This window comes from Aristolochia californica, unplaced genomic scaffold (genome assembly GCF_029961685.1).
Source record: "Aristolochia californica isolate CCGP_79_NKW_82.1479 unplaced genomic scaffold, dmAriCali1.0.hap1 SCAF_4, whole genome shotgun sequence".
Lineage (NCBI taxonomy): Eukaryota > Viridiplantae > Streptophyta > Magnoliopsida > Piperales > Aristolochiaceae > Aristolochia > Aristolochia californica.
The window spans coordinates 3391432-3403049 of record NW_027182103.1 but is presented as its reverse complement, the minus strand read 5'-3'; the positions used below and the strand labels follow the sequence as shown (position 1 = coordinate 3403049).

Here is an 11618-nt window from a genome sequence, read left to right as displayed (position 1 = left end):
GACACGTGTCGCATCGAGTTAATGCAGTAAAGTTAATTTAATCGCTGCCTGTTAGTGGGACGACAAAGCGGTTTACCCGAAAAACGCTACAGCTTTTCGGGGGAGCCGGTAGCGCCGTTGATCTTGACGCCGTTAATGGAGAATACGAATGGGACAGTGAAACCTGGGAGATTTTTAAGATGACGGCGTCGAAGAGAGGATTGTGGAGTTGTCGCGTCACCCGACACCTGCCCGTTAACCTGCTGGCAGACTCGGTTACCGGGGCTCCCTGTTTCTTTCCGGTTTAAAACTGACCGCGGTTGAAATGATTGCGGGAAGATTTCGACCTGCGGTTAAGGTCTGTCTAGTCGGGACTCCACTCGAGGAGAGCCAGAGAGAGAGATAGAGGAGAGAGAAGGAGAAACATGGTTATTGCAGCTGGGCCAGGACGACGCCTCTGAGTTGCAGAAGAGAGATAGAAACCGAGAATAAGAGAAGAAAGAGAGAGAGAGACAGGGGAAGGAGATGAAAAGAAAGAAGTTAATAAAACGATAGCTGGAGGAGATTGCTGCACTGGTTGAGTTTCACGCAGAGGATATGGAGGAGATGTTCTCAGATTAGGTTGTTTTTTTCTCTTTGTTTGTTTTTTGGATGACGTCTGGTGGTCTCGAGCTGGTACGGTTTGGATTTCAGAATTTTGGTTTGTGGATGGTGAATTCGTTCGCTGGAGAAAGAGTTTTGGAGGGTTTTTTTGCTATGTTGTAAGCTTTTGATCAGTTTTGCTGATGAAATTGGTACTTTGAGGTCTGTAATTTCCGGATTCCCGTGCTAGGGGTGGAAAAGTCGAGTTATTCCCTTTTCCTGGGGAGAATTTTTGTTTTCCTGTGAACTTGGTTGCTCGGAGGTGAAAGTGTTTGGGGTAGCATCGTTTTTATCTGGTGTGGAGTGGTGAGCGGAGGTTCATAGCAAGACTTCCTGCATACTGTGCCATTTTGGAGCTGTTATCGTGCTGTGGTGTCAATTTTCAAACATGCGTTTGGAAGTGGCGTCTGGGTTATAAGTGTTTCGTTTACGAGTTAGGACATTTTCCAAATTAATTTTCTGTTCGACGTGCTTGCTTCTACTGCACAAGGGTTTCCGTTTCTGCTTTTCCTGGTGAGCGTAACACTTGCCGACGAGAGATCTGTCTTGAAAATCGGCAGCAATGGGTTCTTCGGTGGTGTCTACTAAGGGGAATTTAAATAACAGGCGAGGGGAGAGCTTCTCTTCCATCAGCGGCGAGCCTAACGACAGTGGCGTGGCAAGAAAGCTCAGTACGGAGGCGCCGAGGTTCTCAGTTTCAACTTCTTCCTGTAAAGGTGACAGAGGTCCAAATTGGGCTCCGCTTACAGTTTTTTGTTGAGTTGGGTAGAAATATTGTATGAGATCTGGGTTCTGATTGTGGTTCTTGTTACTCTTTTGGTTAACTTGGTGTAATAGATTCCGATGACGCTCTGTATACCGAGCTGTGGTATGCCTGTGCCGGTCCGCTTGTCACAGTTCCGCGGGAAGGGGAAAAAGTATTTTATTTTCCACAGGGTCATATTGAGCAGGTATGTTGGTTTAATCAGTATTGGATGTCTCCATGTTGCTTGAATTCTTTTTGGAAATCCGTGTTTATAATCGTAATTTTCAGGTGGAGGCCTCTACTAATCAGGTCGCCGACCAGCATATGCCGGCTTGTGATCTCCCATCCAAGATCCTTTGCCGTGTCATTAATGTGCAGTTGAAGGTTCTTGCTCTACTTCACCCGTTCAATGCGATAGATGGTTTTATTAGTGTATTTATTTCTCGTTCATGCCTGAAAATTTCTTTTCTGTAACAGGCGGAACCAGACACTGATGAGGTTTTCGCTCAAGTAACTTTGCTTCCAGAGGTATGTATTTGTGGTTTTCATTTCAGCAGTGGTGATTGTCGGAAACCCTAAAACACTCTCTAAATCTCGTCTTCCAGAAAGACGAGAATACAGTGGACAAGGAGCCTCCTCCTCCCCCTCCTCCACGGCCTCCTGTACATTCCTTCTGCAAGACTCTGACTGCTTCCGATACCAGTACTCATGGTGGATTCTCTGTTTTACGGCGTCATGCTGATGAATGCCTACCGCCGCTGGTTAGAGATCCTTTTTTTGTTCCTTTCCCCTACTTTTTTTGGTTCATGGACATTGAATGACTTAGCTAGTGTCTGTTTTATCAGGATATGTGCCGCCAGCCTCCGACTCAGGAGTTGGTAGCTAAGGATTTGCATGGAACAGAGTGGCGGTTTCGCCATATTTTTCGTGGTAATTATATTTTCCAGTTCTCTGGTATGAACTATTCTGTTTTTTTAACTCAGGGCTATATCTTCTGTTTAATTGAAGGATCAAGGGTAGCATCAAATGACTTATAATGGAGTAAAGTTAGCACATCCGAATATTTGCTTTCTTAAGAAGTGGTTTTTGCATTCTCTTCGTCCTCGTGTTAATAATCAGTGTTTTACTCCAAAGAGTCTTGAATCATTTTTTATAAGAATCTTTCTGCAGGATATCTGGGAGAATGAGTAATGTGAATATTGATGCAAACAATCTAAAGCAGTGTTCATCTGTATTCTAAGGAATATTATGAGACATGTGATTATTGGCCATGGTGGGAACATATGATGGGAATAATTCTTTTTAAAAAGCCAGTTGACAGGGCTGACAGAATTGTAAAAAAAAAAAAGAACTATTTAGGATTCATTGGTACAATAATAGCATGATTGAATTACTCAGGAAACTGATAGTCAAAGTTGATTTCTTAACACATTTTGTTGAGTATCTTTAACTAACTCTACTGGAATGCAATTTGGCACTTCTGGCTGGAAACCACATCATTTGCCACTCCAGGAACACCTGATAAATTGTCCTGATTTTGTTGACTTTGTGTGCAATAGGTCAACCACGTAGACATCTCCTTCAAAGTGGTTGGAGTGTCTTTGTCAGCTCCAAAAGGCTTGTTGCTGGGGATGCTTTTATTTTTCTCAGGTCAGTGAAATTTTTTCCTGGCATTTTTTTTTTTTTTTCAATGTGCTGTATTTTTCTCTGATTAACATATGTACAAGAGTTTCAGAGGTGAAAATGGTGAGCTCCGTGTTGGAGTGAGACGTGCCATGAGGCAGCAGAGCAATGTTCCTTCTTCTGTCATATCTAGTCATAGCATGCATCTTGGTGTACTTGCAACAGCATGGCATGCTGTTTCCACTGGAACTATGTTCACTGTCTACTATAAGCCAAGGTGTGTTTTGACATTCTCTCTGGTCAAATTTCTTTCAAACAAATCTTTGTGCGAAAGCTTTGATGACCAGGGGTTATGATATCTCTAAGATGTAATAGTTCAGTTTTTACAGAGATGCAAATTGTGGAGGTTGTGATTTCTTAAATTTCATTTTACAGAACAAGCCCCACTGAATTCATTGTTCCCTATCATCAGTATGTGGAGTCTGTTAAAGAAAACCACTTTATAGGTATGAGATTCAAAATGAGATTTGAAGGTGAAGAAGCCCCAGAGCAGAGGTACATTAATATACTTTCTACTCATTCACCTAGCTCTTAGCTATCCATAACTTCTGATATACTTTCTACTCATTCACCTTGCTATTAGCTATCCATAACTTCTGATCAACTTCATATAATCGATTTGGCAGGTTTTCAGGAACAGTAGTTGGGATTGGAGATGTAGATACTGACCGATGGCCTCAGTCAAAGTGGAGATGCCTCAAGGTTATAAGTGTTTCCTTGTTTTAAAATGTGATGCTTTAGTAGATCTGCATGTCTCTATCTCACTTATTTTATTTTCTAGGTTCGATGGGATGAAACTTCTTCAGTTCCTCGTCCTGAACGAGTTTCTCCTTGGAAAATAGAACCTGCTTTGACTCCTGCACTAAATTCTCTTCCAATACCCAGAACCAAGAGGCCTCGAGCAAATGTGGTTCCTTCTTCTCCTGATTCATCTGTTCTGAGTAGGGAAGGTAAATATAAATGATCTGCTATCTAGAATGCTGCTAAGTAGGTGTTCTTGTAATTGAAAATCTCTTTCGCAATTGTGTTTAGGCTCCTCCAAAACCACTATAGATCCTTCACAAGTACATGGAATTTCAAGGGTCTTGCAAGGTCAAGAAATCTCGACCTTGAGAGGCAGTTTTGCTGAAGGTAATGAGTTGGACACTACCCAAAAGCTCTGCAGCCTGTGGGCTTCATCGCAAGATGATGAGAAGAATGACATGTCTTCTGCTCAAGTAAAATTGAGGTCAGAGAATTGGACACCTCTGATGAGGCCAGAGCAAAACTTCTCAGATCTTTTGGCAGGTTTTCGGGCTCCAGATGATGCTAGTCCTTTGAAGAACCATCTGCAAGACCAAGAGGGCAAATATAAATTACTTGCAAAGCCCTGGCCTTTGATGTCTTCAAGTTCTGCTTTACACTCAAGGGACTCTAATATAAAGATGCTGGCTCAAGGTTGTGAGATGCCTTTACAGAAATCTGGAAATTTTGGGTATGGAGGACATGGAAGCTATTTACAAGATCTTGGAGTCGAGAAACAACATACTGGAAATTGGTTGATGCCTTTGCTCCCACCATCCCAGATGGAAAACTCATCTCATTCAAGAGGCTTATTAGCACAGCCTGCTTCACCACTACAACATGAAACAGTGAAGTCAAAAAAAGAGGTGAATTACAAGCTTTTTGGGATTCAGTTGAACAGCAATCCTGCAGCTCCTGAGCCAGCTCAGTCACTTGCAAGTCCGCCTGCCAATTGCACGCGATCTAATCAACATTCGGAGCCAATGAAAGGAGTACAATCAGCAGAAACTGTTGTTGCTGGAGGTGACCAGGAGAAACCATTTCAAACATGTCAGGTGGTCAGTAAAGATGGTCAGAGCAAAACTCATGGTGGTAGTTCTTCTCGGAGTTGCACAAAGGTCCTTTCCGTTGATCATTTTACTACTTTTTTTTTCTTTTAACTACTGCCCTTTAAATGCGGACATAGGCCATGAGATTTTAGGTTCTTGAAGATGATTTCCTGCAGCAATCAGGTTTACCTTCCCTTATAGTACTACAATAACTCATGAGAAATGGAAATTTTGGTCCCTTGTTAGTTTTATTTCTTAGTGTCTATAATTATTTTATCTATCATGCAAAACCAACTGAGATGAGCTCAAACCTTTTCCATTCATTTTAAAATGATTTTCAGGTTCAAAAGCAGGGGGTTGCTCTAGTGAGATCTGTTGACCTTGCTAAGTACAATAGCTACGATGGACTGATAGCTGAGTTAGATCAGTTATTTGAATTTGATGGTGAACTTCTAGGCCCTAACAAGAACTGGTTGGTTGTTTATATCGACAATGAGGGAGATATGATGCTTGTTGGAGACGATCCCTGGCTGTAAGATCTGACTCTTTATACTACTAACTCTTATACATACTGAAGTTTACTATTCTTTAAATTAGTTGACCTCGTATTATAACACATATATTTTAATTTTTCCAACTGCTTATGTTCATTGAACTTTTTTATTTTCTTTTTTTAAATGGTGAGAGATTAAATTTTAGCTTTGAATAACAGGGAATTTTGTAATTTGGTTCGGAAAATTTTCATCTACACCAGAGATGTAGTTCAGAAGATGAACCCAGGCACACTGAACTCAAGGACTGAAGAATCACTGACTATTTCAGAGGAAAGGGCATCTGTGACTGAAACAAAAAGTCAGCAGCTGCCTTCACCAGTTCTCAATCCAGAAAATTGCTAACCTCTCTTCACACATGCCTTGCTTTCATGGTGAGTGTTTAACTTGGATTGCGGATTACGGATTGCCTTAAGCTTCCTTTTGGCGAAAAGAGAGAACTCTCTTTTAAGTGAATAATGAGAAAGAGGTTGATTGTTTTTGTCCCCTTCAAGAATCTACTGCACACGTGGCAAATTTAAAACATGGGGAACCTTCTGTGTACTCAGGTCACTGTTGTTTATGTTGACCTACCATTTAGGAACTCTTACTAAACCTGTTTTTCTAATAATATTTTACAGGATGCTGAAGCAGGCCCAGAAGACTGCTGATTTCGTGCATGGCTGTTGGATTTTGGTATCACAGTAAAGTAATTCCATCTATTGCTCAGAGATGGTCCTACTTATATCACAGTTTTGATCCAATACATATCCTTCTTGTATTGGAATCATCTTATAAATATCCATTTCTTCATTTTCAGCCAAGATAAGTAAGGAAGACCTGCCTTGCCTTGCTCATTTCCACTATGTAAATATCTGTTTCCCTCTGCTATGTAGTCAAGAGTAAAATCTTACAATGATATCGTCTCTCTTTTCTGGCTGTTGTCGATCACCAGTCTTTTGATTACAACTAGTGACTTTTCAACAAGTGCATCAGGTACAAGGTATCTTCTTTTTAACCTGAGGCTGGTGTACAAGGACCTGTACTCTGATTCTAATCTTCTCTTTTTAATCAATGGGGTCACTAAGAATAACACTTTCCATCTGATAACACTGCGGATTCAAACAGAAAGGTGGGTTAATGGATGCTATTTGGATTGCTAGAATGTTGACTTTGAGAGGTGCCAGTGACTGGTAAATGCTGCTTGTTCCTCAGAAAATAGATTATACCAAAAGCATCAATTTGTTATCTAATATGGGTTGATACTTTAGTTTGCTTTGTTGAAAGAAGGGTCTTTTTCAGATTCCTCAATGAATGGAGGATGAATCAACTGTAAACTGTGACTTGCAATCAATTTTTTTCTTTTATAAGTTTCTTTGCAGGAGAATGTTGACTACAGGCTCGGTGTCTCCAACATGAAGCACTTTTGTGGAGAAGCAAGCGGGTCCATTGAAAGCTGTCAACAGAAGAAACAAGGAAGAAACTACTCTCTCAAATGAATCTGGAATCTTGATTCTTATTTATAAAGGAAGAAACATATACAAGATGATTAGACAAATGAAAAACAGATTTGAGATGATTAAACGAGCTAAAAATAGATCAATTAAAAAAAAGAGAATGGATTGATGCCTCTAGCACACAAGTGAGGCCCTACTTATAGTTGGACTCCAACTATTTTACATTAGAAAAACTATAAATGTCAAATCAAACTTTATATCTACACCTAATTAGACAAAAGAAAACTACAAAATGAAAACCATCTCCATGGCAAAAGGCTAACCACATGTAGTGATTTATAAGAGATATTTCTAGTTTGGGCCAATGGTGCTTCTATGGGTTGGACCTTGGATATGAATAGTATTTCATGAATAGTATTACACCATGGGCTGAATGGTAGTACTAGACTCTGAACATGAATGATATTAGACTTTGGAACCAAGAAAAAAAATGAGATTTTGATTATTATTATTCCTAAAAGTAAGTAAAAATGAGATAATTTTTTTACTAGTTATTTTTTGGAATAATAATGGTCAGTTTTTTTTTTTCATTAGTAATTAGTAAGTTGGGTTCAAAACTCATCCCAAAATGATTAGTCACCTGTCTCTTTCTCAATTAATAAATTCAAAATATTTTTACCCACTAAATTATGTAGGACTATTATTTAACACTCTTTTTCACATGTAGACTCTTTTTGTGTATCTATAATTAGATAATACTTTGATACTATGTTAAGTTGGGTTTAAAGTTTATCCTAAAATGATTAGTCACATTAGGAAGTTTTTTTCTTGACTAATAAACTCAAGATCTTTGTACTTACTAATCCATGTGGGATTATTTCTTAATAAATTCCAAATAAGTTTTTATACTCCAATAGTAACTCGAGTGAGGGCTTATATAGAAAACAAACTTTGGGTTTGTATTTTAATATTTTTTTACTAGTTCTGGATCTCTAGTCTTATATACTATATTCTTTCTCTAAGTGTGGTCAAATAATTTGCTTTAGGCACTAAAAATGTCTACAGTAATTTTTTTACTAAAATTTCCAAGTTTCATCGTCATATAGAGATTATGGGCTCTCTGTTGTGGACAATCTGGTTCAATCAGCACATGAAGCTAATCGAATCCTTGTAGTTTTTTTGGATTTTGCATCATTTGTAGACATGTGGATGGGTGGAAAGTGATGAAGATAATAGTATTTCTCAAGTATTTTCATCTTGTTCCATTCTTTGAGGGGGAGGAACCATTTTAGCATTTTGGGGAGGTTGGGTTGGATAAAATTTATAAGCTATTTTGAATTACTTCCACTGTAAGTAGATTTTGTTTTTCATCAAGAAAAAAATTGTCCTAATCAGGTAGGGGCCTTCGCTTCCTTTTTCAATTTTGCTTTCAAATACGGTCCGATATAGAAAACGGATCGATTCGTCAGTCGTACCTGTCAGGTCTGTCTGTTAATTTATTTGTGAAGGAAGGACAGGCGCATGGCGCTGGGTACTCGATGCTCTTCGCTTGACGACAACCTTGTTTTAGCAGGTATTGGAATGGTATTGGATCACTGTCAGTTCGTCACTCTTGTAGTATTTCATTTTCTGCCATTGCCATCTTCTATGGAATCTCCTAACCTCGGTTTCATCACCCCTGATTCTATTCCGGCAGCCATTATCTTACTGATGCTGGGGGATTAATCGTTTGATGGTGCGAAGAACATTTTGTCAATAAAAAAAGATGATTACCCTTTGAACACTGCTGATATTAGCCCGTTTTCATTTCTATCAATGGACTTCTCTCCGTTTCTTGTCTGTTCTTTGCTGTTTTCCGGCTTCCTTTGCTCGTGGGCATCTCAGAGTTCGCCTTTTAACGCGCAAGCTCTGGGAGAGGAGCTATTACAATCTGCCAGAGAATCCCACTTCTTCGATTGGATGAAATCAATTCGGAGAAGGATTCACGAGTACCCAGAACTGGGCTTTGAGGAATATAAGACGAGTGAGTTGATTAGATCGGGGCTTGATTCCATGGAGATCGAATACAAGTGGCCGTATGCTAAAACGGGGATTGTGGCAACTATTGGGTCCGGTGAGCAGCCTTGGTTTGCTCTGAGGGCGGACATGGACGCCCTTGCTTTGCAGGTACGCTGGTCTTTTTGCTCTTCTCTTCTCTTCTCGTGCCTCAATCAATGTTTATCCGGCTATTTTCTCTGTGCTCGCCTATGAACTCACCGTTTCTTGTTGATCAATTCGGAGCTATAACTTGAATTTGAAGCGAAAGAACTCAATTAATATCAATTTAAGATCATTGAAGCTGGAAATGAAATATGGTCATTCTTTTCTGAAATTTAGAGAACCGTTTGTGCTGGTACCTCTTTCTTTTGAAGAGTCTATTTTGTTAAAATGTTTATTTACCATGTAGGAGCTGGTAGATTGGGAGCACAAAAGCAAGAACGATGGAAAGATGCATGCTTGTGGTCATGATGTTCATGTAACTATGCTACTTGGTGCTGCTAGGTTACTTGAAAGCCGAAAGCATTATTTGAAGGTAACTAGAAAAGACAAGATACTTGTGCTTCAAAATTTACATCTGCCAATCTTCCTAGCTAAGTTGTAACCTGTTTTCTTCAATTTCACTGTAAAGGGCACGGTGAAGCTTGTCTTCCAACCAGCAGAGGAGGGTAAGGGTGGAGCATACCATATGTTGCGAGAGGGAGCTCTTGAAAATGTGAAGGCAATTTTCAATCTACATGTGGATCCGAACACTCCAACAGGGATGATCGCTTCAAGGCCAGGGCCCTTTCTGGCTGCATCGGGACGTTTTCTTGCGACAATTCAAGGAACTGGTGGTCATGCAGCAGCTCCACACAAGGCAATGGATCCAGTTCTTGCAGCATCCTTTGCTATTCAGGCCCTTCAGCAGCTTGTTTCAAGAGAATCAGATCCTCTAGAGAGTGCTGTGAGCTTCTTCCTTTGTACACTTCTATGTCGACTAGGAAAATCTGTTGGCAGAAGGCCCTGCAGTTAGAAAAACGCAAGTTGGTTGCATGACCTGGGTGGTGAGGTTACAAACATTCTCCTGTACTTCTCTGGTGATTAATGTTTTTCACTCACTGCAGGTGGTCTCCATTGGGTTGATAAAGGCTGGTGAAGCTCTAAATGTAATCCCAGAAACTGTGCAGTTTGGAGGGACATTCAGAAGCTTGACAAATGAAGGATTTTCGTATCTTTCCAAAAGGATCGAAGAGGTGGTACATTCTACCTTTATTGGATAATTAGGTAGACTTTTAAATATATTCTTCTTAGTCCTCCAAGAGGAATGACTTTTCAACTGGACAATCTTAGTGCAAGCAATTCCAAATTGGCCTCATTCAAGTGTTCAACCACAGAATGACCTTAGAACAATTTTTTTCCAGGGTGGACTCTAAATGAGGAGTCAAGATAGTTCTCTTTTCTTTCACATGATGGTTTAAAATCTGGTGAGATGCCATACCAATGATGCAACATACTAGTTTCCAGTAACGATTCTGGGCTGTTTATAATAGGAAAAGGAACTCCTACTTGTTAACCTTATGCCCTTTTTCTTTAACAAAACTGAGCGCTCAGTCACTATAACAAAATGCAGACTAATCGATGCTTGTCCGACTGATATCTACCTTGGCAGATAATAGAGGCACAAGCTCTGGTGCATCGTTGTTCTGCCTCAGTGGACTTCGTGGAAAGAGAACTAAGAGCCTATCCGGCAACTGTGAATGATGAAGCAATGTATGAGCACGTGAAAAAGGTCGGTGAAGCGCTTCTTGGAGAGGACAAAGTTCAATTATGCCCAATTTACATGGGAGCAGAGGATTTCAGCTTCTACTTGCAGCAAATGCCAGGTGCTGATTTCTATGTAGGAATAGGAAACGAGAGTCTTGGTTCTACTGAAGGATTGCACTCTCCTCACTTCTTTGTTGATGAGAATGTTCTTCCTGTTGGAGCAGCCATGCATGCTGCTGTTGCTTTGACTTACTTGGATGCCAGTGAATTCTAGAACTGCCATAGTATTAGCTACTCCAGTCCTTTCTGTTTTGTACACTAGTAATTTTCTGAAAGTTGCAAAACCTTGCATTCCATGTATTCACACTTCTTTTGCAGTTAAAAAGAGTATACGGTTTCCTGTTTAAATGTTAGGTATAGAAGATTTTGTTGCATGCAAGTCGCATACAAGACTACTCTCTTTCAACAGCTCTTTCTGTAGCATTTGGCTAGAGCATCCACGCATTTATGGAGAATTTGCACCTCTACCGATACAGGGAGAGATCAAGTCTTTAGCTTACAGATTCAATTTAGAGTAAGTTAACTAAATTTAGAACATCCCAACAATCTCTTGTTAACCTTTTAAATACCTGCATGTGCTTTAAAAAACTAACTGCTTGCCTTTAAGTTATTTGGGTTCCTTTGCGACAAAGATGTAAACCAAAACAATGGGCAACCCCTTCTGGTTTAGTAACAACCGTGGGACCAGAATTGGACAGACACAAGAGGCCAAATCGTTGCCAACCAGTGCAGTTTGCCAAGGGTTTATAATGATCAGTACTTTGTCCAGAAGCGTAGAAATTTGTGTTACATGGTACAGCTCTTGAGAGCAGATCAGCGAACCTTGAAAACCGACAAATTAGGCATACTGGCAAATCAAAGGCTTTTTCTCAATGAACCACCAGATTCGTAATCATATTTTTTAGTC

At 40.0% G+C, this 11618-nt stretch overlaps 2 protein-coding genes across 2 annotated transcripts; both read left to right on the top strand.

Annotated features, from left to right (window-relative positions):
* Positions 1-345: 345 nt before the first annotated feature.
* LOC137962960 (auxin response factor 2A-like) lies at positions 346-6521 on the top strand. Its single transcript, XM_068810114.1, has 15 exons — positions 346-1337; positions 1459-1571; positions 1655-1750; positions 1844-1894; positions 1972-2127; positions 2212-2296; positions 2926-3016; positions 3102-3266; positions 3425-3544; positions 3676-3751; positions 3831-3999; positions 4082-4950; positions 5223-5413; positions 5594-5806; positions 6053-6521. Exons 1-14 carry the CDS (start codon positions 1184-1186, stop codon positions 5775-5777), a joined length of 2520 nt encoding a protein of 839 aa, XP_068666215.1. The 5' UTR covers positions 346-1183; the 3' UTR covers positions 5778-5806; positions 6053-6521.
* Positions 6522-8349: 1828 nt separating this feature from the next.
* Positions 8350-11073, top strand: LOC137962961 (IAA-amino acid hydrolase ILR1-like 3). The gene is made up of 6 exons (XM_068810115.1): positions 8350-8441; positions 8565-9034; positions 9315-9440; positions 9537-9851; positions 10012-10140; positions 10557-11073. Exons 2-6 carry the CDS (start codon positions 8684-8686, stop codon positions 10923-10925), a joined length of 1290 nt encoding a protein of 429 aa, XP_068666216.1. The 5' UTR covers positions 8350-8441; positions 8565-8683; the 3' UTR covers positions 10926-11073.
* The last annotated feature ends 545 nt before the right edge of the window (positions 11074-11618 follow it).

Coding starts and splice junctions, on each gene's coding strand:
- LOC137962960 (XM_068810114.1), top strand. CDS start 1,184: ATGGGTTCTTCGGTGGTGTCTACTAAGGGGAATTTAAATAACAGGCGA. Junction 3,267..3,424: donor ACTGTCTACTATAAGCCAAG/GTGTGTTTTGAC, acceptor TTCATTTTACAG/AACAAGCCCCACTGAATTCA. Junction 4,951..5,222: donor CTTCTCGGAGTTGCACAAAG/GTCCTTTCCGTT, acceptor AATGATTTTCAG/GTTCAAAAGCAGGGGGTTGC.
- LOC137962961 (XM_068810115.1), top strand. CDS start 8,684: ATGGACTTCTCTCCGTTTCTTGTCTGTTCTTTGCTGTTTTCCGGCTTC. Junction 9,441..9,536: donor GCCGAAAGCATTATTTGAAG/GTAACTAGAAAA, acceptor TTCACTGTAAAG/GGCACGGTGAAGCTTGTCTT. Junction 10,141..10,556: donor TTTCCAAAAGGATCGAAGAG/GTGGTACATTCT, acceptor CTACCTTGGCAG/ATAATAGAGGCACAAGCTCT.